The sequence below is a fragment of the Asterias amurensis genome, chromosome 1, assembly GCF_032118995.1.
Source record: "Asterias amurensis chromosome 1, ASM3211899v1".
In the NCBI taxonomy this organism is placed as follows: Eukaryota; Metazoa; Echinodermata; class Asteroidea; order Forcipulatida; family Asteriidae; genus Asterias; species Asterias amurensis.
This window is the reverse complement of record NC_092648.1, coordinates 27,341,618-27,368,761: the sequence shown is the minus strand read 5'-3', so window position 1 is coordinate 27,368,761 and position 27,144 is coordinate 27,341,618. Positions and strand designations below refer to the sequence as shown.

At 38.4% G+C, this 27,144-nt stretch overlaps 2 protein-coding genes across 3 annotated transcripts in view; one reads left to right on the top strand and one right to left on the bottom strand.

Annotated features, from left to right (window-relative positions):
• Window positions 1-42: 42 nt before the first annotated feature.
• Window positions 43-26,797, bottom strand: LOC139935092 (gephyrin-like). Of its 2 annotated transcripts, XM_071929562.1 has the most exons (18): window positions 26,647-26,797; window positions 24,836-24,914; window positions 23,855-23,912; window positions 23,611-23,703; window positions 22,943-23,037; window positions 20,847-20,913; window positions 19,990-20,127; window positions 12,449-12,482; window positions 11,298-11,432; window positions 10,438-10,530; window positions 9,487-9,662; window positions 9,115-9,173; window positions 8,576-8,729; window positions 7,077-7,198; window positions 6,131-6,292; window positions 4,475-4,539; window positions 3,464-3,567; window positions 43-2,940 (listed from the first exon to the last, which is right to left on the bottom strand). In XM_071929562.1, the coding sequence occupies exons 1-18, from the start codon at window positions 26,696-26,698 to the stop codon at window positions 2,710-2,712; spliced, it is 1,917 nt and encodes a 638-aa protein (XP_071785663.1). In that variant the 5' UTR covers window positions 26,699-26,797; the 3' UTR covers window positions 43-2,709. The 2 variants fall into 2 exon arrangements, with proteins under 2 accessions (XP_071785663.1, XP_071785655.1); XM_071929554.1 differs by lacking the exons at window positions 43-2,940; window positions 3,464-3,567; window positions 4,475-4,539; ... (6 more) ...; window positions 11,298-11,432; window positions 12,449-12,482 and adding exons at window positions 13,548-16,027; window positions 16,903-18,229.
• The window catches only part of LOC139935119 (uncharacterized), a 31,666-nt gene continuing 16,474 nt past the window's right edge, over window positions 11,953-27,144 (top strand). The window contains exons 1-2 of the mRNA XM_071929590.1: window positions 11,953-12,141; window positions 23,571-23,768. Of these exons, the coding sequence (XP_071785691.1) occupies window positions 23,766-23,768 (3 nt within the window). The 5' untranslated portion in view covers window positions 11,953-12,141; window positions 23,571-23,765. The remainder of the gene's footprint in view (window positions 12,142-23,570; window positions 23,769-27,144) is intronic.

The window sequence follows — 27,144 nt, the reverse complement described above, 5'->3', positions numbered from 1 at the left end:
ATACAGTGGGGGGGGGGGGGGGGGGGGATAGTCTACTTTACATTTATTTTTTACAACTATTTTTGTTAAAGCCATTGGACACTTTTCGGGAACAGTATTGTCCAAAGGCCCACACTTCGTGTATCACAACTTATATAAAATAACAAACCTGTGAAAATTTAGGCTCAATCAATCATCGGAGTCGGGAGAAACTAACGGGAAAACCCACCCTTGTTTCCGCACGTAACGCCGTGTCATGACATGCGTTTAAAATAAATCCGTAATTCTCGATATCGAGAATTGATTTAAATTAATGTTTTCTCAAAAAGTAAAGCATTTCGTGGAATAATATTTTGAGAGAAGTCTTTCACCATTACCTTCTGTAAACCCTGTAAGTTATTTGTAAATCTGTGAACTTTTATTTTTTGTTCTGTTCTGAAAGTGTGTAATTGTTGTTTACTTTTACAATTATGTTCATATTTTAGTTTATTTTATGTTATTGGTAACGTGTCAAAACAAAACAAAACTTGTATGACTGATGTTTGCCAGTTTTTAACCGCTTTCAAACAAAAAGTTTTATTGTAAAATTGTAAAATCTTTAAAAATAATAGTAAAATGGATCCGAGAAGCTTCAATTTTAGGTGCACAAGATAAAAGATAGGTCTAATTTATTTTAAAAAGTAATGATGGGAACTCGATCTGCCATGTCGTAGTGACAATTTTGAATGTTTTTACAGGAATTTTGTGCATTGTCTGTGACACATGCACATGTTTTTGTACACACTCGTTTTGAAACGGCATCATCTGTAAACAATCATTTCGATAAAAAAGTGTGTAAAAAAAGTTCACTCAGCGAAAATCAGGCCTAGTATTTTAAGTCAAGTTCAGTTTAGTTCAGTTGAGTTGTTTATTTCCATTCCATCACTGTTTGCTATACACAATAACATACATACATGGTACGATACTTCATATACTTTGTACAGAGTGCAATAACTAAGTGAGGAAGAAGTCGCATAAAACCAAGCTTATGTCATGGGTGGAGTCCAACCCCCCCACCCCGATATTTATGTTAAAAGAAAATTTAATTAACCTTGAAACTCATCGGACAATTGAACCTCAACCTCAAAATTGCTGTTTATAAAATCAAAACTCTCAAATAAAACAACCCAGTGCACATCTAGATTGATGGCATCAGCCGTCGATTCCAACAAACTTTTCCTAACTTAGGATTAATCTTAGTACTTGGGACGGATTCAGATCCGTACCCAAATACGTAGGACGCATTGAACCCTCCCTAAGTTAGGATGGGTTACTCGTCCATACTCGGGTAAGGATTAATCCTAGCGTTTCGTGAAAGCAGCATCAACATACATTGCTATTTTGGCCCAATTTCACACAGGCCCAGTAAGCATAAAAAACTTGCTCATCACAGACAAATCTTGCTACACAGAATCTGGTTACCAGCTAAAATTCCATAAACTTTACATTGTTGCAACTGGTGCCCCATTCAATCTTTTGCTTAGCAAAGAAATTTGTTAAACGCAGCAGTTTCTGGTGAACAGCTTTATGAAATTGGGCCCCGGGCAGATTTCACAAAGAGATAAGATTGATCGTAACTGCAAATCAATCGTAGTTGCTTAGTAAAGTTTGATGTCACAATGCAAATCACTATGGTAGTACTGACAATTTTTCTTCCAATCGATTTTATTGCTTTGTGAGATCGGCCGCAGGTAACATCAATTTTGAATTTCAAATCATGACTTGTAATCATATGAACCATATGAAGTCATGCAGAATAAAACTCAATTCATGGGTCAGCAAAAAATTGTTTTTTTGTGGTGTCACAAACACCGAATGCCTAGTTTTTAAAATTAAAGTTTTAATGGTTTTTGTTGGGAGTGTATGGGGGTTTTAAACAATTTGTGTGAATGTAATTTTTGAAAAGTAAACTGAAAAATGTTTTAATAACATCAGATTTATCACTTTAAAGCTTGTATGTACTTTCATGCTTTGATATCATGAGGAATAATAATAAATTAAAACATTAATTAATGAATAACATACTACATTTTACTCTCAAAATTTCCAACATCAAAAGCCAAGACTTCAAAGAGCACCAGATTCAAACTCTGGCGTTTCTGATCAGCGGAGTGTGGGTTCGAGTCCCAGATGTGACACCTGCGTCCTTAATCAAGACACTTAACCATGATGCTTTGTACTTCGGATGGGACGTGAAGCAGTTGGTCCTATTTCCGGGTTGTGTAACGCACAAAAAGAACCTAGTGCACTTATTGAAAAGAGAATGGGTTCGGCCCAGTGATTCTGGGTTGATTGGCAGCATAATGGGCCGCAGCATAATGGGCCACAGCACATTGTAAATCATTACATGGTGCTATGTTAAAAGAGTAGGGGTCGATCTCATAAAGAGCTAGGACTAGTCCTAACTTAGGACTAGTCCTGGGATATATTAAAAACGTACGGCTAGTCCTAAGCAGAGATAACACTAGTCTTATTAGTCACACATACCTTGCATGAAATACTGTATGTTATAGCACCTTGAGCGTCACTGAGTGATGGACATGCACACTATATAAGGAGCAGCAATTATGATTATTTTTAATTAGAAGAAGCTACTATTATTATTATTATTATTATTATTAAAAAGAGGGGGCGTGGACATCATTAAGGGGGCCTGTGCCTCCCCCTAAACTACGCCACTGACAAATCTCCTCACAGTTTCCCTATAATGAGTGCATCAACAATCGCTCCCTCTTTCATCACCTTCATCCTTTCCGTCTTCGGGGGCAGCATCAGTAAAGCGTTAGCTTCGGCCATGCTCAGAAGCCTACTGCTCATCTGACTCCCTGTGATCGTGGCTTTCGGGATGGGATGATCTTCTTCCCAGGCTAGCTTGACACGTTGGAACTCTGGGCGCGGGTCAAGATTGATGTCAGAAGCTACCTGTTATGTGTAAATCAAAACACACGAAGTTTAATTTTGTTTTTTTAATCATGTACAACAAGGTATGCTAATGCAGGCTAGGCCTTATTGAATGACTTAAGCCTAAGCCTTAACCCCTTGCCCTGGTTCTTTGAACAAGAGGTGATCCATAACAATCAAATTTTTCAGCATATGAGAACTGGGCACAACAACATTTTGACCCGTTTATCTGTTTTGTGTACACCCAAAGGTGCACGTAAATTTGGTATCTTTGGAAGAGGAGACTAGTGAGGTGGACTTCTATTTTTGTATACACAACAGCGACGTCCAGACATTGTTCTTAAGTCTAGGCTCCCTAGGGGTATAAGGAATAGAACCCTTGAATATGAGGTCACAATCTTGCTCAAACAGCGCCCGCATTGAAATTGAACGAAAACCTTTCATTGGCCAAGAGCTGCACATGGTGCAGTAAATCTGTTTTAAGAAGAATATCAATTCCTATTGTCAACTCACCTGGGTTATTTTTCAAATTTTTCAAACTTACCCTCGCTTTAATCTTGGTCAATCCAGGCTTGGGAGTTCCCATCATCTTTTGAAGGGCTGGCAGCACAAAGAGTTCAAATGTCACAACTGCTGATACAGGATTCCCTGTTTACAAGAAACATATACAAATTTACCAGGAATAGTTTTATAAACAAGCTTGGAAATGTTACCACATAGAGAAAAAACCAATTGATTAACTAGAACAGCCAGGCTGGTATTTGAGTAGTTGCGATAACGTAACCTTCCTGCCTACGGCGTAGCCGTAGGGTTACGAATCATACACAATCGGTGCAGGGCGAAATAGTTAAAAACGTACAATTTCAACAGCTAGTCAGCAGATTTGCTCAATTTTTACCACTTTTGAAAATAATGACACAAATTCTAGGAACACGAACTTGATCCTCAATGTCTAATGAATCCTTCCATATCACTCAAAACACCATTGAGGAAATAGTTTGAAGAAAAATGACAAAAACTTACCGGATCCCCGAGCAAAAGAGTAAATCTGCTGACTAGCTGTCGAAATTGTACGTGTTTAACCATTTTGCCCTGCACCGATTGCGTATGATTCGAAACCCTCCAGCTACGCCGTCCGCAGGAGGGTTACGTTATCGCAACTAGTTTGTGATGGGCTCTGTGAAATTGAGCCACAGGGGGACTATTAACGTTTTGAGCTTCATTTTGACCTCACTTGTGTCATTGCGGTTCTAAAATCATGACCTTTGGAAAAACGGTTTAACAGATAAAAGGGTCTGAAAAAACTTGTTTTTATATATCTTTCTTGATCAAAATGTAAGTTTCTATTTAAGAAATATGAAAATTTAGACAATTGAGAAGCACAAACTCTGTATATTATATTAAACCATATCAGCTTTCATTTTTCACTCTCCCAGCCCTGTACTTTGAAGTGTGCCATGCTACAAGCGACTCATTTTCATAGAGCCTGTTCAGCACAAAACACAACCAAATATTCAAAGATTCAAAACTGAATTAGTCAGGTTTAATGACTTACCAGGCAAAGCAAAGAAGAGTTTCTGTGAGCTCTTGGAGGAAATTGTAGCGAAGGTCGTTGGTTTTCTGTAAAAACAAGGGAAAAAAAAAGGTGGAATGAAGATTACCATGTTAAAAAAGCTGCTTCAAATGGCGTAATGTCCATCCAAAGGCATAGCAAATATGGTAAAGTATCTTGCTCCGGGATACAAGTTTCTGGACCGGTACTCCAATCAGAAACATCAGAGCTTTAGTCTGGTGCTCTTAACCACACGGCCATGACTTGCCACATGGCGCTGCTCACTGCACAATTCTTTGCTAGTATGACAACCTATTAAGCACAAGACCCAATTTCATAGAGGTGCTTTTTAAAGCCAGTATACTAAACAATAGCAAGACGTAACAAAACAATACTAATGAGGATTCTTTTTTGCACATCTATTAAGAAAACAAAACTTGCCGCATGTGACCTGTGTGGCCAGTGCCTTGCACCTTTTCCATTACCAAATAAATTTCTTAAGCAACATCTGGGCCCAATTTCATGGCTCTGCTTACCGCCGAATTCTGCGCTTACGATCGTGATTACGTGTCAGCGCCGAATTTCTGCGCTAGCCTTGTAAGCGTAGAATGCCTAGTAATGTGGAGAACGCACGCGCAGAAGCAAAATTCGCCGCTAACCCGTGAAATACGCTTGCCGTAAGCACAGAACTCTCTGCTTCCGTAAGCGCCAATGCTGTGCTTTTGGTAAGCAGAGCCATGAAATTGGGCCCTGTTGTTCTCTTAAGGGCCATGTCACATGAGGCAGTCTACAGGCAACCAATTCCAGGCAATCTCCAAGAAGAGAATCCATTCACTTTTGAAATTTCTCATAATTTTTTTGGGAATCAGAAGACACTATTTGTAAAATGACTCATGTGCTACCACAGCAGTCATTTAGCATGCTATGCAGTTGGTTGCCTCCAAGTTGCCTGTAAACGTTGCCTCCTATGACAAGACCCTAAAAGAGCTGTATGAAACTGATATTATGAAACTGATGCGGATAAAAGCACCCAACTCAAGCTCTGGTGTTTTTGTTCACCAGAGTGTGCGTTCAAATTCCGGTTGTAATACTTGTGTCCCTGAGCAAGACACTCGACTATAAACTTCTCTCCACCCAGGGGTAAAGGGGCACTTGTGAGGGCAGAGATGGTTCTTGTGATTGATTTAGCTTACCAGCTCATTATTTGTTGCACAGACTGTATACTCACCAGGGAGCTTAGATGGTTTAAGGAATGAATTAAATGGCCAAATGACCAGGGGTAAAGACATGGTGGAGTGCTTTGAGAAGAAGAAGTAGTTTGGGTGTGAAAAGTGTGATATAAATACCGATTATGATTATGATTAATATTACTTATAATTATTAGTTAATAGTAGCACTTATTAGAGTTTGTAGCAAGAAGTGTGTTATGCCTCCCTAGTGGAAAGTTTTTTTTTGTATTTTAGTCTTTGAATATCTTGTATTTTGAAATTGTACTTAAATAAATATTTTTATATTTTGAATGTTTTTCTGTAATTTTAGAGATAGTTTAAATATCTTCTTATGCCGTGTAATTTTAAACGCAACTCAGCCTCTGGCTGCCAAGTCTGATTGTTTTTTGAACAAACCAATAATAATAATAAAAATTTATACATTGCTAACCCTGGTTTGAGGAATACTCTTCCAAAGTGGACCTTAGCATGAAGACCAACCATGAGGCAGTACTTGAGGAGATCCCGTTCACCCATAGAGACACCTCCAGTAGATATAATCACGTCTGCTTGGTCTGCAGCGGACTTCAAGGTGGCCTTTAAACTCTCTTCACTGTCATAACCATCAGATAAAAGAAACATTATTAGATAACACTTCTTCAAATACTCCTGAGATGTATTTCAAACAGTTGCCTTGAGATTGGGCTCTTTGAGCTAAAAAAAGGTTTGCTATGAATTGAGCAGTGGCATAAACATTTTGAGGCCCTTGGAACCACACAATTTGAAAGGGATATTTGTGTGAAACGGTTTATTTTATTGTAAATTTGTTTTCCCCCAACCATATTAGTTTCATACTTTTATAGCCTAAAGCGCCCAATCCAAAGGCAACTTGAACCTTTAAAGAAAACTACAATGATTGCATCTGCATGGTATGGTTTAGTTCGTAAAGGTATTGTATAATTTTGTTTTTTAGTGATACTGTTTGATTGTTTTAATCCCATATAAATGTAGTTGTATACAATAAAATTAACCTGAGAAAGTCTCATTTCAACAGGCGGTCTTGTTTTTTGAGATGTTGCCATAACTCCGGCGTGAATTATGTCTGCGCAGGAAGAATAATCCCTAAATGGAACACACAGTCAGAGAAGCATCACCACAAGGGATAATCTTATTTTCAAATTTGTGGGGACTAAAATTTACATCATTTTTTACAACCGCAGTACTTCGCAGTTAAATGTTTCTCAACATGCATTATACTATCCAAAGCTGCGGAACTTCTTACCACAAAAGTTTTTAGTGCCACTAATTTTAATTAATTACCAACTGTGAACAGATCCTTAAATCACAAAAACATACATATATGGCACATTGTTTTTTACACCAGTTTAAGTACTCACTTGTCCTTTGCTATGCCCATATCCAGGCATGGGAATCCATGTTCCTTCAAGACCGACAGTAAAGTTGTTCTATTACTGTCAAATATGTGTCCCTTCCTCAACTTCTCATGCGGCTCACACAGCTGAAAATATACCAAGAAAGAATCACTAACTGGTCGAGTCAGTGCACTTAAACTATAAAAGAAGTTTTAACTAATCTACATTGGTACATGCGACAAGGTCATCAATTGAGAGGGGGGCGCACATGCAGCATTTGCTGGAGTCTTTATCAGGATAAATTAAATCTTACATGTCTGATTTTTAACAGCACTAGGCCTTTTTATGCTCGCCTTCTTAATTGCGAGGCCAGCGATGATTTTGCTTATTATAAGAATACTCTAATTGATAAAACTAAAAACAGTTTAGAAATTGCACAAAGATTTTTTACTGCTTTTAAGCAAAATTGCATTATTAGTCCATCATTCAGGCGGAAATTTAATTCTGACTTTAAGTACGTAAACTGCATCAACCATGGTATTTGTGTAGGTGTCAAAACAGTTTTGTTTACGAACCAGTTTCTAAAATATGATGATCTTGATACTCATGGTTGGCTACTCAGATTATTCTAACAATCCTTTTGTTTCATACTTTTTCAACATGGTCTTGGGGGTCGTCCGAGAGTGTCAGGGTTATCCTGTTTCTTTATTACCTGTTTATGTCCCTTATACTGTAAATTTGATGAATTTTGTATAAATCTTTTTATCTTTCCCCATTTTTGGAGATTTTTAGAAAATAAATAAATAAATAAAATGTTTAAGCTGTTTAGGGTGGACTAAGACATGAGCCCAGAATATGTTGTGACGTGTCGTGGCTGAGTAGTCCAGTCCACTGGACCCACGCACTGGTGTTGTCAGCAGAAGAGTGTGGGTTTGAATCCCGCTCATGTCACATGTGCATTTGAGCAAGGCACAGGCAGTGGATACTATTGGTAATTGACAAAGACTAGCCTTCACAGTTGGTGTATCTCAACATAATTAATGCTTAAAAAAACGAACCTGTGAAAATTTGAGCTCAATCAGTCATCGAACTTGTGAGATAATAATGAAAGAAAAAAACACCCTTGTCACACAAAGTTGTGTGCGTTTAGATGGTTTATTTCGAAACCTCAAGTTCTAAATCTGAGGCCTCGAAATCAAATTCGTGGAAAATTACTTCTTTCTCAAAAACTATGGCACTTCAGAGTGAGCCGTTTCGCACAATGTTTTATACCATCAACCTCTCCCCATTACTCGTCCCCAAGAAAGGTTTTATGGTAATAATTATTTTGAGTAATTAACAATAGTGTCCACTGCCTTTCACCATAATTTCATTCTGCTCTACAAGCAAGGCTCTTAGTGGATGATACCCATGCCTACATCCTTACAGACTGTAAAGAACGCTACACTTTTTCAGCTCTAGAAGGTGGCGGCGTGCCCCTAGTAACAGTCTAAAAGAAAGAGAAGCCATGAGTTGATACTAACCTCATTACCAGTAGATATCACAGCCACTGTTGGCATTTGGTAAACTGGAACATGTGTCACACCCACTGCAGCTAGGAGACCTAGCTCAGATGGACCCAGCCTCATACCTCTCTTAAGAATCACCTGATTCAGGGGAATGTCCAGCCCAATTGGTCTGAAAGAAAGCAACAAAAATGTAAGCAAAATAATTGTTTCCTTAATGCGCTGTATTTTTTACCACATGAACATAATTATTTGTATTGCTTCAAGGGGTATATTCATTCGTACCCCCAAAAAATGATTAAAGACTAAAACACACTACCACAACCGACTAAATCCATCATTGACAATAAGACCTGTAAAGGAGCCATTATAATCCACCTCTAAAGCAACTTAAAACTACAGCGCAACAAAAGTGACAGAACATTGATTTAAACTGTGCAGGACTAGTCGCGTATACCCCCAGAAGTGATAAAATTACTCTTGAGAGCGCCCTCAAATCACTTCATATTTGCATGGTGGCCATGCTTTTATAAAAAACTTTGATTGTAAATTTGTACCTGATATCTTGCCCTGGGACAGGATCACACAAAATGTTCACTTCTAACTCCATCTCGCCCTTAATAAAAGAAGAGAATATAACAACTTGATTTTAAATGACTGGATCGAAGGCTCACTGGTTGTAAATAATGCACAATGATCTGAGCTGGCCCCAATTTCATGGAGTCGCTTCATTCGGCTGAAAGGTTGGTAGGAAACCTGACTGTAATCTGGAAAGGTATCAAACCAGAGTCCACAGAAGTGGAAAGGCAGACAGGAACCACTGAGCCAACCTGACAGACATTTCAAAACCAGAAGAAAAAAACCCAATGGTGACTGGTTGGGTTTTTTCAAACAGAACTTCAGAGTAATTACATGTAAACCTTACTCACCCCATCAGACTCCTTCAGCAGTTCGGTACTTTCCACTTCTACGACAGCGTCTGCTCCATCGGGTACCGGTGCACCAGTGGTTATCCTGATGACATAACCAGGTATAACTTCACTCTTTGGTAGTTCACCAGCCAAGCTATCGCTCAGGACCCTTCGAGGGCCTTGTCCATCTGAAGCTGTGAACAAATCAGAACGGGAATGTTTAGTTGAGAAGCAAACAATGACAATGAAGAGTTAAATTTTGTCTATCATGGTGTGACATGGCCTAGCGGTTAAGAGCACCGGATTCAAGCTCTTGTGTTTGGTCAGCAGAGTGTGTCCTTGCGTCCTTAAGCAAGACACTTAATCACGATTGCTTGGTAAAATTTAGGATGGAAGTGCTTTCTGCTCTACCAGCCAGGCTTCTGATGGATGATACATGTACCCAAGCCTATTTGTACAGGGTAACCCTGTTTCAGCCCTAGGAGTAGGAGGCAACGGCCCCTGAAAAATAGTTTTATTGTATCCCACAACTTGAAGTGGTCTTCGGGCCTTGTGTGTCTGGTGACTTAAATGTCAAAAAAGAAGGAAATTAGAAAGCCATATGACCTGATAGTCTTCGGACTAGCGCACGGCAAACCGATGCACTATTACACGGCTGTCGTCTAGTAAAACTAAGACATATCATGTGACGCGCTCTAAACCAATGAAAAGGCCGAATATTGGTAAGGGGTGTTATAATATTGTTTAATACAACAACTAGAAGACTATCTCTTAGGCTGCCAGATTGTTCCTTTTGCCTAGAGTGCAAAGTGGTTGTCTCCAAAATGCCTGAAGAAATTGCCATGTGTGATAAAAACAAAAAATCTTTATCCTGATGCAAGTTTATTAAAACTTTAAAAAAAGGCACTCTTCTGTATTGTTTTAGGTGAGCAAGCATTCTGGCTAATAAATGACTACAGGTTTACTTACAGATGACTGCGTAACCGTCCTTAACTGATGCCCGAAAAGGAGGAAGTGGGTGCTGGGCTGTGACATCACTAGCCAAGATGTAACCAAGCGCATCTAGAGTTTAAAATACAGAGAGAAGCTATTGCCAGCAATCAAAGTAAGCCAAGGTCAAACAAATCCAGTTAAACCTAGTTAAACTGGGTTTCACTTGAACCAGTTGAAAACCAGTTCACAAACTAAAGTTAAACACAGTTAAAAGCAGGTGTTTTGTTTATGGAATTTGGACATTTAACAAGTTGGTTTATACAATTAAACATAGTTAACCTAGTTGAAACTTTCCTCCATGGTTGAACACAGTTCAAACCAGTTGGTTTTATCTGAAAATTTGACACTAAATCTAGTTATACCAGTTGACCAAAGTTAACTGGGTTCAACTGGAATGTTGATTTTGAGGCATTAAAAGACACTAAAAAATACACCCATGACAGTAAAGCAAATCTATTGAAGCAGTCACATGATGTTTACTTGGCTTTATATAGTCATGATAGTTGGTGAAGGCAGCTTTTAACTTGAGTATGAGGTCATTGTTTCACGAATTTTGTATATACAATTCCTTAAAAATGTAGTAATTTACAGCTTAAAATGCATGGCACTACACATAACTAATACAAGGCTAGGGAAGTTGAAGAACAGCTGTTGTCCAATGACCAGTGAAGGGCTTTTTGGCCTCGGTAAGGGATTTTAGTTCTGCCATGAGATGCATACAGACCATTATGTTCTTTAGATCAAAATAAATGAATGAATAAATGAATACAATAGATAAACAAACATATTAGAAGAAAAAAAAAAGTTCTATTAATCTAAATGTGAAGTCTAGTTACCTTGGCACTTGACTGAGCGTTGGTGTAGGATGGGAGCTTTCTCTTGAACCAGACTATAGGCATCATTGTAGGATATCATAGGGTATGGTGAGGTTCTTGGACGCCTTGCTACTTTACTGATGTCATGGTGCTCAACTGAGGACAAAGAGTGTTGGATTATAAATATCAAATAGTCATACAAATAGTCAAACTCAGTGTGGACTGGGTCATATTTCACAAACCTAGAATTGTATCAATCATAATTGCTAAGCAAAGTGTGATGCCACAATTGCTAAGCAAAGTGTGATGTCACAATTGCTAAGCAAAGTGTGATGTCACAATTGCTAAGCAAAGTGTGATGTCACAATTGCTAAGCAAAGTGTGATGTCACAATTGCTAAGCAAAGTGTGATGTCACAATTGCTAAGCAAAGTGTGATGTCACAATTGCTAAGCAAAGTGTGATGTCACAATTGCTAAGCAAAGTGTGATGTCACAATTGCTAAGCAAAGTGTGATGTCACAATTGCTAAGCAAAGTGTGATGTCACAATTCCTAAGCAAAGTGTGATGTCACAATTGCTAAGCAAAATGTGATGTCACATATTGCTAAGCAAAGTGTGATGTCACAATTCCTAAGCAAAGTGTGATGTCACAATTCCTAAGCAAAGTGTGATGTCGAAAACTAACAAAACAAATATTAAGCCAGAGCCGAAAATAATAGGAACATTTTATCGAATAGAATGGCTGACCTACATGTACACATGGTTTAGGCTCGATGTCTTTTCAGGACTTATAGACCTATGCATTGACATCATCCAGCCGCCATCTAAGGGGTAAAACGCTGACGAGACAATCAAAACGCACAGGTTTGTATGTACAGTGCAAAGAATTGGCAAGTGAATGGATGCTTTTTTACCTGTAGGTGAGGGTGCCCTACTGATTTGACATCATGTGCATAAGGTCTAATGATAAAAAATTCTCAGTTCTTACCCAAAGGGCAAACAAATCAGTAATCAGACTACATATTGGAAGAATATCTTGCTCGAAGGTCCCATAATTTGAATCCGGGAAACTCAAAATCAAAAACAAAGTGAATTAATTTTCCTGTTTCTTGAAAAAAGTAAAATTAACAAAATTCAATTAATATTTCAAAAAATAAGAAAGAGGTCTTACCTGGCAAGTCTGGGATATCGTAACTGTGAGGGCACTGCAATTAATATTCATACAATATTGATGAATATTCATGAGGTTTACTAATCCCTTTGAGTTATAAAAAGTTCAATTGCATTACTATGTGGATGTCTATTTCTTTAATAAGAATGAGAAAATGATGTGGCATAGAGTCCCATGTTGTGAAAACTTACACCACTAGTTAAAACATAAATACTGCTACCATCATTGTCACGTTCCCAGTTTACACTTAGAAAGAGTGCTGAATTGCTGAATATCTTTTATGAAAACAAGTGACTAGGAACTATTTTGTCTTTAAATGCTTAAAGGAACACGTTGCCTTGGATCGGTCGAGTTGGTCTTTGAAAAGCGTTTGTAACCATTTGTTATAAAATGCATATGATTAGAAATATGTTTTAAAAGTCGAATACAATGATCCATACAAATTTGCCTCGAAATTGCGTGGTTTTCCTTTTACTTTGTGAACTAACACGGTCGGCCATTTATGGGAGTCAAAAATTTGACTCCCATAAATGTGACCCGCTCTGTGAAAATGAGTCACATGTAGGCAATTTCAAGAATTGAGTTATATGCATGGCTGGAAAGAACACATCAGCAGCAGTAATTTGGTATGTGTCTAAGCTTTGGGGTGTATCGCGTTGCTGAGTTACTCCCGTTTGAAATTAGCCACTACACCATTTTATATGAAAAACGAATTACAAGTATTTATTAAACTACCATTGTGTGCAAAAGGATACAAATTAGACATAAGTATGATCACAAAATTGTTGTATTCATAGATTTATTGCCTCAAAGTAAGTGTTCTAAAGGTTAACCATGCAACTAAAGATCTTACAAAAGAGAAAAAATTTTCCACATTAAACTGTCCATAACTTAATATTGCATTGGGCGACATGTGACTCATTTTCACAGAGTGGGTCACAAATGGCCGACGTGTAATAGTCGACGAGGTAAAAGGAAACCCACACAATTTCGAGTGATACTTGCGTGGATCAATATATCCTACTTTTAAAATATCTCTCTAATCATAGGCATTTTATAACAAACGGTTACAAACGCTTTTCAAAGACCAACTCGACCGATCCAAGGCAACGTGTTCCTTTAATTCTATGCGGTGCAAGTGCAGAATTTAGGTAGTCATACCAAATGGAATGTAATGAATCTGTAGTCGTTAGGTACCCACACCAATCAGCCATTAGGGAGTTGTGACTTGCTTACTCACAACTTACAGCTTTTAAAAAATTGAATTCCTCAGCCTATAGAGACAGTTGCTATGTCAAATGGTTTGGGCAAGCTTTTGTAAAGTAACCTTCAGATGAGCAAACCCTGGTACCATTGTGCCATACACATCCATTCAGAATTGTGTATGGGTTTTCTCTTACGTAACTACGCAAAAGCTTGCCTCAAATCATGTGACGAAGCAAATGTACCGCCGTCTTAGGTACCTTGAAAGGGAGTGGCTGGGTAGTCTTAGGTTCCCGTACGAAATGGATTCGCAGTCATACAGGGTGACAAACACATAGCAAGTTGTGTTGATCTGTTTGAATGTATTATCTTTAATAATGAATTCATTTAATAATTTTTGTCCAAACATACTGTTAAACTAGCTGTCCAAATTGCTCATTTAAAGTTTGTTTATAATGTAAAATAGATGATAAGAAGTGCTTATAAGTTACAAAATAAACAATGAGATATCAAATCCCTCATTTCGTATACCCATTTTTTGGAATTGTGCTATAAAAGAGCTGGTACTATTTATTTACTACCCTTATCCAGAGCTTTTCTGAAAGACCCGCGAAAAGCTCCGTTACTTCATAACTCATGTTACGTCATATGTGGGAGCTCCAATCTGTATAACCGTTTTGTTGCAGTGTGGAGGCATACAAAAGCAAACTCCCACACATGACATCAAAATATTGTCATTTTGACGCACGCCGTCAATATAAAGCACAGACAGTTCCATAGGTAGTATGAACAGAATTTAGTGGTATGCAGAGCTGCGAAATTGGACCCTGTACATGTGTGACCCAAGCAGCATTTACTGCAATTATATGTGGCAATGACTTTCCAAAACTCAAAATGCCCACCCCCTCAAAAAAAAAATTAAAAAAAATAAAAAATAAAATAAAAATGCATTCTCATAATTTTCTTAGGAGTAGTAAGACATTTAAAAAAAATGTCTTCTTTCTACAAAAAAGTTCTCTTTTCTTACAGTGCAATTGGATTGCCTCTAATCTACCTGTAAAAAATGCCTTGTTTGTCAATGCCCTATGGAAAATATGAAATTTCCTGGGGGACAATGTTCACGATCCCTAGGGTTGAACACATCAAGAATGCATAACATAAAATGAATGAGATGTAATTTGAGTTGTACCATAGAGGAAGGATACCAGGTATCTTGAGCTGAACACAATAGAACATATTGCAGACAATTTACTTCTTGAAAGTTATGTAAAAAGAAAGGCGGTAATTAGCACATAGGGGATGTCCATTGTTAACCATTGATGGGGAACCTACAGCGACAGACAATACACACAATGTGGTAGTTGATAGACTTGGTTCCAAGTCTTTGATCGTGGCTTTTTAGTTGTCCTGATAACCGCTACAAACAACGCTCTCTCGTAAAATTGCGAGTTAGGGCGCGTGATAGCTAAATGTGGGGGCGTTTTTCATGGCCGAGATGCAGAAGAATAACCGCTATCTAAGACTTGAATCAAGTCTAGGTAGTTGTCTGCTAGTAAAGCAGAGGAACACTGTTCTACTGCTCTTAACATAATGTACATCATGGCACCTACATGAATTCATCTGCTGACCCATCTCTGAGAAGAAAGATTGGAACATAAAATCCAGCCATGATGCTAGTATAAAAGTTAATCAGTCACGGCAAAAAAGAAAAAATAATTTTTGCCTTGAATTCTTGGCGTCTGCATTAGAAGTCATTTACATCTTTATAGAGTGTAGACTAGTGTTTCTGTGGAGGATCATTCGTGGGGTACCACCTTCATTGTGTGACTTTCTGTTCTCAGCAAGTAGTTCCTGATTATATAAGCCTGCGTGCAAACGATGTCTGTCTCCGTAACAAAGAGCAAGTTCAAGTTCGCACCATGATTAACTAAAGGTTGACTATTTTGTATGGAACCCGGGTCGTCCAACATTGGTTGACTAGTGGTTGACCATTTGGAACCAAATAGCCTGTTTCACGCTAACATGTGTAAAGCCAGAGAACCAGTGACACTATAGTGAACAAGCAGAATTAAGGCAATGGAGTGTTTGAATACAGTGGTACCAATGTTGGATTGATCAACTAGGATTCCAAACAAGTTGTTTAAGTTAGTCTGCGCAAGGAGGTTGCTGGTCAGTAGTTGACTAAAATGTGCACACTCGCACTTGCTCTCAGTTGTGGTTGAGTCTTGCTGCTTTGTCATGTGACGGTGCCCTCTTGTGGCACATGTTGTCCAGTTATTGTGACCTTCCACGTGTGGAGGTCAGAGAGGTAGAGTTTGAGGGTGACCAAGACAGAGCAATTATGACGATCTTGTTTGTGTTGAGCGCCTTTGCAACCTGGTGTTGAACAAGAGAATGAAACAAAATATTAAAAACAACCACATATACTGAGAAAACCATCACTGAACCACCTAGTTTGAAAAAGCTGCAACGCATTGCTGTAACAGTTTTGCTTAGCAAAAACAGATTACTTACCAAAATACTATCATGTTAAACCATGCCATGCTTACATGACTGGCTCTCTGCTAAATTTTGGGTCAGCATGTAACTTCAGTAACTTAGGTGCTTTGATATTTATTTGATGAAATTTTGTTTTTCAAAAGATACTCCGCTTTTCTTAAAGGAACGTTACAGAATTGGTTAGAAACAGAATTGGTGAAGATCACAGATTTACATAACACTAACACACTCTAATGATGATGGTAGTAGAAAACTTCCCTTGAAATATTTCTGTTTGAAATTTCGTGACTGATGAGAAATAAATAATCTTACTTCGCGTTTGGAGTTTATCGCTCAGTGATCGTTTTATTCATTTTTGTTTTGGCATCGATGCAATCAAAATATGTAATCAGTTTTTCACTATTCTCTCGTGACCCATATGGCCGATTGATCCCAAACTACAGATTTTCAGTTTAAGTATATGATGGATTACATAAAGTGCTTAAACTGCCAGCAACTTTTTTTTGCAGCAAAACCAATTCTGTAATGTTCCTTTAAAGGCAGTTATGCAATGATACACTGCAACAAGTATTTTCAGTTTCCAAATCTTTGGAACATGCATTCCGATGTAGTCATATTGCATAGTTATTATGAAAAATTCAAATTTAATTTGTTAAATTCAACGCATAAAGAGACTAGATGATGTAAGGAAGCTGTTGTATCTTATAAAAATATCAACAACCAAAAAGAAGAAGAAAGAATTCCTTACTCACCTTCTAAACACGTTCCGTGACCACCACACTTCCGTTGGCACTTCCCTTTCCCTGGACACCAAAGATACCACATCACCACATACTGGTCCTTTCCTCCTCTCTTCACCTTGTTCAGCAATTTTTCCCCTTTTTCCGTTGCCACAAAAAGGTCTTCATAGCAGCAGCGTTCATTAAAGCGATCGCCCCGATGCCACGTCTGGGTGGCAGTCGAATTCTCTTGTCGTTGGAGAGTGACGAGGTCACGCTTGACAGCTCGCTTCCCACGCTTCAGAGCGACGTCCTTGAGTAAGATTTCAGATGTCAGGAAATTCCTCAGGGGACTTCCTACAGGGATGTTGTACTCCTTTTGGTTTGGCTGTTTTGACTTCTTCTCTTTCCTCTTGATTTTGGATTTGGATGACTTTTTTCCAGCTCGTAGCTGTCGCTGTGATTTCCCGAAGGGTCTCGGTAAATCAATGATGCGCTGCTTCTTGGTCTGTGGTTCTTCATTTCCATCCTTTGGTTCGATATCATTAGGGTCAAACTCAAACACAACATAAGTATCCCTCGGGTTTCCACCTCTGGTCTGTTCAGAATGTTCCTCGTTGTCAAGAAGAGTACTCCCCGAGACTCCTGGTGACTTGGCGCCCTGTTGTTCGTGTGATTTCTTGTATTTTCCAGCTCCATCGTCCACATGATAACTCTTGCCATCTTTAAGACGTAAACATGTGAATCCACTTGAATAAGATTCCCCGTCATCCTCTATAATAGTGTTATCATCGCTAGTGCCATCATCTCTTGCCTCATCTTTATCCTCTTCATCCAAGGTATTGTGTTCTTCAACATCCATCACATCTTCTTTGTTTGCATCAACATAAGTAAAGCATTCTAACGAGCTCCTCTTTCCTGTTGAACTCTGACCTCTATCTATCCGTAGTTTACTTTGCTTATCCAGTCCAGCCGTCAAGTCAATCTCGCTGTTCCCATCATCTTGGAAACTTTCTTTCGAATGCCCTGCCTTCGCTGCTCTCCCGTCATCTATTTCACTGATGTGCTGGGACAGAGCTTTCAGGATGCGGTTAATCTGCACCCCCGTCTCGTCTCCTTCGGTGAATGGAGTCGTCTCTGGATGCAATGAGGTCTCTTCCAGATCTACTGTCTCTACTTGAGAACTCTGTGGCCTTATCGCCACGTTAGATTTGGCCCTTAGATCGAGTATAGCATTCTCCAGTGGTGACGGTGAATCGTAAACTACCGAGCATGGATTCCCAGACACTTGCTTTAGATTTGTATCCGCGTGAGACAAAGTTTTTAAATGGCGTCGTTCGGATCGGCGAATCTTAATTCTCTGAGGTGAAAAACAGTCAAATGAACTTTCATCTATTGACTTCATTTATGCCACTACATTCTGGGGAAAAGCATTTTCACAAATCATCATGCGCCGAGAGGACATAATAAAAAAGTTACCGGAAAAAGGCGTAAGAAATTGATGTGCAAAAAATTGTACTCTAGAAGACTGAGCATGAAAGTTTTATCAGTTTTCTGCCATTCACAAGTCATCATTTAAAGGTTGAATTATACATGAGAATGAGACAGAATGTCTATGGAGGTAAATCTAGGGGTAAAAATGTCACATTAATGCTATATTTCTCTTGGCAGAGGGGCTATTTCATTGCCTTTTGTTTTACAACTTCAACGAAATGATGAAGATAGTTGGATTTGCAGGGGTTCCTGCAGTATGTGATTGGGTATGAAGTGTTTTTTTTCAAAAAAAGTGTCAAGTTCAGATGATGTGAAACAAATGTGATGGTGACAAAAACATGAGAAATTCTCTGTAAATTATAAATTTATGACATAATACAATTATTTTTTTTGTAAATTGTTAATTGAATTGCTGTGTGAGAAACTGAATAATGAATACAGCAGTAACTACACAAATGTTTTGAACAGCATAGCATTTCATTTCAATGTGCGCACACATATATAACAGTTGCAAATGCCTGCACACTGCTTCAGTGGTGGGGTAAAATGAAACAGAGAAATTAATAAGTTGTGTGGAGATAAAATCTGAAGGTTTACAGATTCTCTATATTATTTCAGTTGTATTTCTGATAGCTTGGTCATAACTTAGCAAAGTCTTTTATATCTGTGATGTTACTTTCACCTCTGAAAGTGCAGGGAGACCAATGAAAAATCCTGAAATCAGCAAAAACCCTGATAAATTACATGCCTGATTGTTTAACATTTAAAGCCCAAAATGGCTACAATGAAACTGAATAGACCTTTATCATGCTGCCTCCATCTTGGACATATTCCCTGTATCAACAATAATTAATGCCAGTAATCATTTTGCACAGGAACCAGACTATTTTCTTTCCTCCAGCCTCGGTTTGATTACATTGATATCATTGAGAAAAATTCAAGATGGCTGCACCATGATAAAGGTCTACTGACAGTTGTCTGTTAAGAATACAGAAGCATGGTCTCCGAAGGATTAACCTCAAAAACATCGAGTGTGTACCTTCAAGATTCACATTCAAACATCCCAATAGGAGTGACTGTAGGCACGCCACCATGAAAACATCTGTAGATAATACAGAGGCGGGCAAACAGACCTTCAGTGGGAAAGAGGGTGCAGCGTTGAGCCAAACCCTACACCAACAAGATCAACAATATGCTTGTTCCTTATATCTGACATAACTGACCTGCAGAAGCTCCGGCCCAAGGGTGACAACAGCACACCATTGAGGGACGGTTAGTTGTCTTATTATGCATAGTTGTGCGTGAACAAAATAATTGATTCGCATGTTAAGATGGCTGTCTTTAAACATTGTGTGACGTCAACTGAAAACTCGTTATTTTAACGAAAAACCACCATTTGACCTATGATGAGTTCAAGGAGTGATACTTTACTGGGATGGAGGTTGTTGCAACACAAAGGCCCAGAACACACTTCCTGCAAATGCACTACAAAATTTGAGATTAAAAAAGAGCCCTGTGAAGTCAAAATTTGCTTTGCATTTGCAGGAAGTATGAACCAGGCTTAAGGGTAGGTTTGAACCAAAGTTGTTTCTTCGCTCATAAAACATGAAAGACAAAGCTGCTTACCATGTGTTCATGGCGAGCGGGCTGGTCATGTGACACTGATGACATCATCGCTTTGTGCGTTGACTCCACCTTCTTGTTATCCCCTCTTAAAAGCTGGATGGCATGCGGCAAGGCCGGCAATACAAACTCAAAACATTCCTTTGAAATATATCAGACAAAATACAGAGTCAACAGCAGCCGATTTCTCAAAATGCTATGATTTGTCCTACGAGTAACTCAACCTAACTTAGGATGGGTTCAATGCGTCCTAAAGTCTATGGATACAGAGCTTGACTTGTTCTAAAGTCCTAAAATTAATCCTAAATTAGGAAGCGATTTGTGCAATCGACGGCAGGATACTCAAAGACACACAATCTCTTTACACCAGATCTGAGAGAGTTTTTGTTTTATGGAAAAAGAAATGTGGCAGATTCAAACGAATACTTTTGAGAACTCTATACCATGTGATAACATGTATATTTTGGGTCATATGTACAATTGTTGATACTTTTTGAATACTAAAACAGATTGGGGGAGCGGAACTTTATCTCGGTCTGGTCCTTCCCAATGATACTCACTACCCATCAAACTAAGAAAGGAGACTTCCTACCTCACTTTCAAGAATGGACTCAAACCCATCTCTTTTGAAAAGCTGTTTCACCTTCTGTTTTTTTGTATATAGCTCCCAGATTTGATCAGCTTAGTTAGGGTTTATGTGCACCAGGAATGTCACCTTGTGACAGACATGGCACATTATAAGTCTCCAATATTATTGTACTATGCAATTTGGGAATACATAAAATAAATCATATACAACCGTGCGCCGAAACACTTAAAATAAATTCTTGAACTGATGAAGGCTGTTGCTGCATTCTTACCTGGGCTCCTTTCTTACTACCTGGTAGATTCAGAATGAGTGATTTACCCCTGATGCCGCAAGCAGGCCTACAAATAAGATAAATTAAAAACCAGTTAAGAAATACAGGACATCAGGTAAACATTCAAGTGCATCCGATGTACCCACGGAAGCACTTTATACATGTACTCAGTACTTTTTCCAGAGTTCTGGGCCCAATACATCGAGCTGCTTCGTAGAGCAACAAGATTTGCTTCAGCTAAAAAAATCTTGCTTTATAAAATTAGTTTACCGGCCAAGACTCCACTCAATTGTTATGCTAAGTAAACAGCAGCTAAATACTACTCACAAGCAATGTATATGATATGGAATTTTTGCCAATAACATGTGTAAAATTAGTTTTTTTCGAGCTTATACGCAAATTTTGTGCTGAAGTAGCTCTATGCAATTGGCCCCTGTTGTTGCTGTTTTATTGTTTTCACAGACGTCCCACTCTTGACAATTGTGTCCTTAAAGGCAGTGGACACTATTGGTAATTATTCAAAATTATTATTAGCATAAAACTTTACTTGGTACGAGTAATGGGGAGAGGTTGATAGTATAAAACATTGGGCCGGATAAATAAAAACTAGCAATTACTTATCAAGTTAAAGGGCCAGCATTAGCAAGAAGACTGAAAAGTAAAAGATCAGGCATGAACATTTTGCTCGCTGGATTACCTTTCACTTATAGACATATAAATAAAAACAACATTTTACTAACATACTGTAGCAATTACTAATATTTTTACAAGCTACTACATGAGGAGCTTGAGATTTTACTTGAACAACAGTGTTGCATATATGGCTCGGTATCGCGTCAGTATTAAAGGGTTATTTTTCCCATGGCCTAATGATCCAACTATAAATGTTACTTATAAATTTGTTGTGTACTTTATTTGCTCTAAAAGAACCAATCTCTGGAGCGCTGGCGTGGAGAGGCTGGCTGTTTCCTCATAGCCACTGCCGCCATCAAAAACTTAACTAAGTGGAAACTGCCCCGCCTGCATTTCAGTTAATCGCTATTGATCAGCGAGTCCATGCCTCTATTGTTATACTCCTGAATACCCCGCTATTGTGCTTTTCTCCGACCACTTACTAATCCGTTCAAGTAAATGGTGTTTTTCCAGTAAAAGATTATTTATAGAGATTTGAGCAAATTCTCATGCCTGATCTTAAACTTATCGACATTTTGTTAATGCTGGCCTTTACATGGCCCAGTATCTTGTGAAACTATCAGGTAATAGTAAAATGTCGGTTTTATTTACATCTCAATAAGAAGAGTCCCTCAAGCATTGATTTTACCTACTAGATCGACCAATTACTAGCAATATTAAGGCTTTCTTTTATTTATAAGAATTTAAGTAAAAGACTAGTAAAAGCAAATGCTAGTTTTTATTTATCTGGCCCATTGTGTGAAACGGAACATAGTTTTCGGGAGAGAAGTAATTTTCCACAAATTTGATTTTGAGACCTCAGATTTAGAATTTGAGGTCTCGAAATCAACAATCTAAAAGCACACAACGTCGTGTGACAAGGGTGTTTTTTTCTTTCATTATTATCTTGCAACTTTGTTGACCGATTGAGCTCAAATTTTCACAGGTTAGTTAGTTCATGCATATGTTGAGATAGCCAAGTAAAAAGACTGGTCTCTGACAATTACCAATAGTGTCCACTGTCTTTAAGCAAGACACTTAACCGTTTTTGCTTCGTCCAAGCTGTTGAACCTGTGGAATGCACGTAAAATAACCAAGTTACAATTATCGCTTAGAGTAAGGATTTGCCCCAGTGTGGCTAACAAATTCGCAACGCAACTTGTTTAAACCTATATAAGGTGATGCATGATGTGTCTCAATTTATTAAAATTAAAATAAAAAAGCAATGTTGATGAGTACCTTATTTGTAGATACACAAGACCCTGGTATTATTATAACAACAATTGGTAAACGTGGCCTTAATGAAAGTAGTTTTCAAATTTCTGATCCTGTGCACACACCAGTAAATTACACACACATTTTATGCAAATGTAGACTCTGAGAACAGTAAGGCATTCATAGAGAGTTAACATAAACTACACTACCTTGACAGCATGGCTAGTGGTGTTACATTGAGAGAACCCATCAACATTGACAAAGCTAACCCAGGAGCTTCCTTCTCAAGTACTGCTTTAGTTGCCTGCAAATGTCAAATTTAAGAAATTTCACTCATTTATTAAAATAGTATGTGATCAGGGGCGACTTCACAAAACGCCAAGATTAATCGTAACTGCAAGTCAATTGTAGTTGCTTAGTAAAGTGTGATGTCACAACAGAAATCACAATTTGTCTTATTATTGCTTTGTGAAATCGACCCCTGGGCCCAATTGAATGAAGCTGTTTAAAAAACACAATATTCAGCTGAGCAAATTTCATTGCAAAGGAAGATATGAGCTGCCAAATCAAACATTGCCTTGTCATACCCTGTAGCATTTTCAAAACAAATACACAGTCTACAATTTTCAGTCTCCCACAAGAAATTTTGAAAAATACATAAAAAAAACCCACAAAGAAACCAAACCAACAACTTTTTTCAAACAGAGTACCAACATCTCCAATAATGCTGAATTTTTGAAATGCTACTTAACTATTATTAAAATGCTATATTAATTTTATGTAAGTATCCTCTTTACTCAAGTCTTTACTCACGCACAAAACAACCGTTTCATCCAGTTTTTAAAGGGACAGTTGGTAAAAAACGGTCAAGACTCACCTCTGGCGTGACATCTCTCTCTGCAAAGCCTGTTCCCCCAGTTGTTAAAATCAGATCAAGCTTGGCTCTATCACTCCATTCAACTAAGATGTCCTTGGGAATCAAGAGAAAGATAATAATGGGAGATTTTGGAACAAGGGAGGCAGCAGGCAACAATGGCAAGACAAATTTTAATTTTCAGTATGTTCGTATACAAAGTTTCACAAGTATCATAATGGTCCCTTACATTACCAGTGTTTCCTACCTTTATCTGCTTGGTTTCATCTGGAACAATCTCAGTTTTAACAACCAATGCTGCCAACCTGTTAGAATAGAAAGTAACAGTTAATTAAAGATAATATGGAATTAAAACAATGGATTGCACAGTCTGTACAATAGTTGGGATGACCAAAGACTATACTTGAGTCTTAACCAAGATAGTCGGCATGGTTAGGACTCAATACTTTGATTTGGGACAGTCCCAACTATAAATTGAGATGATCTTTTAGAACATCTGGGTCTGTACAAAGATTGTTGGGACTCTAAACTAATAGTTTGGACATTCCCAACTACAGTTGGAACGCTCTGTATAAAGATAGTTAGGATTCATAACTATGATTCGGATAATCCCAAAAGGTCAAATAAACCCGATTATATAACACCCCAGAAGATCCTTGCCGTCTGATTGGAGGATTCTCCATCACGTGATAGCAAAGGAAAGTGCTATTGCACGCTACAACACTCACCGTGCATTTTTCGTCCATTCAGCGTGCATTTTTCGTTCCATTCGAAAATTACTGTCGCACGGTGCATAAAACCCCACTGCCTGCGAGTCTGCAGCAGTGCTACTACTGCGAGGCTCATACTACAGTCGGCGTCTGCGTGTCTCAAAATAGCTGAACATAAAGCACATTGTCACTGTTGAATCCAACAGGCCAAAACCAAGAAACGGTGTGATTTGTCACAGAAATTGTAGGCCTACGCTTTTTTTTTTTTGAAAGCTGCATACTCCAATAAAAATGACAAAAATCTACTTGGATGTTATATAAAACAAATAATGAATGGTTTTCATTTGTGCAAAAGTGAGAATATTTTCATTCGTTGAAAGATGGAATGTTCTATTCAACTCGGCTCCGCCTTGTTGAATTGCTCCGCCTCGTAGAATAGAACATTCCATCTTTCAACTCATGAACATATTCGTACCATTGCACTCATAAACATTCATTATTTGTATAATAATTCATACCCATTTTTCTGCTCAACGATAGATTTTAAGTTAGGTCCACTCTTATCCTCTTGGGAACCTTGGTGACATCTGTCACTCACTGGGGAGAAAAAGACACACAAATAGCATCTGATAAAAACAGTCAGATTCGCAATATTGGGCTAGATAGCTCAGTTGGTAGGGCGCCGACACGTTAATCCGTAGGTCGTTGTTCGATTCCCACTCTAGTCAATTCTTTGTTCAACCCCAAAATATAGTTGAAACTCTGAGACAACCCTATGTTAAGACACCCTTATGTTACATAATCCTAACCCTAACCTTTAGCCTTTTACCATCACCCTAACCCAAACCCTAACCTTAGCCAGTACGATAACCTTAGAGCCTAAACCTTAACCCTAACCACTAACCCTGCCCAAACCCTATCCTGAGCCGTTACCATAACCCTACAGCCCAAACCTGAACCCTAATCCTAGCCCTGTCCATAACCCTAGCCCTAAGCTTGGCCCTTACCATAACCCTTGCCTATAAACCCTAAAGCCTGGTTCATACTTCCAGGTCCCCACCCCTGAAAAAAACTTGCAACAGCAAAATTGTTGTTTTGTAATTATGTATTTACACAAATATAGTGAATGATTAATAGCAACTCAGATTACTACGACTCAGATTGTCACAAACCAAAAGGCCATATTACCAATCAGTAAACTCAATAAAAGCAGGCGCCCCCCCCCCCAGCCCCATAAATCGGTTCAATCCACTCCGTATCCTTGGATCCAGCACCTTTGCATTGGTATACAAATCAAACCACATGATGTTTGTTTGAACAAATCCAGGCGTTCTACGGCTATCCACAACTTTAGAAGCATTTAGATCTGTAAGTGAAAGTTTCATGATGCGCAGATCCCGATCGTTGATGCAGATGTTTTTGTTTTCTCCAAAAAGCAAACTATTTTGATAACAGAATATGTGACCAAGGATACAGAGTGGATTGGACAATGAAGCTATAAAAAAGAATTTGGACCAACTTATTTTTGTGGGGCTAGCACCCCTGCCCCTCCCCCACTAACAAATCATGGAGGTAGTTTCCCTTGTGTTTCACCAAGCTGATGTTTAAATTTTAATATTTATAATAATATTGATACGAGGGTTAAAAAAAATCTAAAAAAATATTAGAATTTTTTTAAGCCTCTGTATTTTTTCCCCAGAATGCTCAGCAGAATGTTTAGTCACATGATTTGATCATCGTGAATTGAAATAGTGTTTGATGAAACTTTTTCGGTGGGCAATTTTTATTATATGGCCTCAACATTACAACATATTTTTGTACCTTGTTTTGTTGTTTGTAGAAATACCTACATAAAACACCAAACTTTTTGCATTTACAAATTGTGCAAATAACCAGTGCAATGTTTCTAAGTTTTGGTCAAGCAAGGGAGATGAGACTCTTTGCTTGTCAAATAAAACCAAAATTTTTGTATCTAGGCCAGGGACTGTTTACATCGCGCACAGAGAGGTAAAAGATTTGCCACGACGATTTTAGAGACACCTTGAAAACAGGACCTCCTATGATCTTCTATTCTACCTCCATGCTATGACCACAGCGAGTAAACACAATACATATAGTACACAGTCCGATCTGCCTACTGAACTGTGTACTCCCCTTGGCTATCGCTTTACGGTGACAAAACTCCACTGTTCAATTCAATCACATAGACTAGAGGCTTAGAGCAACTCAATACATCGACAGCCCAGGCACTGACACTGCGACAGTGTGAAAACATTTTCAGTTCATAAAAGTAGATATTCAAAAACTTGATAAAAATAAAGTGTAATACCTGTCAAAATACCGACCAAGAAGGCACCCTTATTTGACTGTTGTGAAGCCATTTCGGCAATATGGCTACAGTATGGTTCAAGCGGAAAGAAGCCACTCTAGCTGATCAATATTGTGGTTAGCAGCTTATGGGCGCCGCCATGTTGTTTCTGTGTTTCGCACGCATGCACGGACGCACGTACACCCGCACCCACACCCCCCCCCCCCCCCCCGGCGGCGCTTGTTGTTGGCTTTGGCTATGGCTACCGGCTCCGCGGCTAAATACTGTATGTAGTTGCACCGTTAGCCAGGGTCGGAGGCTATTCCTTAGTTTGTAAACTAAAAAAAATTATCGCATTTTAATAGCAGGCAAGCTGTATTTTATATTATTATAAAAACAAATTTGTGACAAAATTAATACCAACTCTTCTAATGATTTGTTTGTACACTTTTTTTATTGAAAATTTCTTGATTGTTTATTTTATAGAAATTGTTTGTCTTTAAAAGATTGTTTTCACAA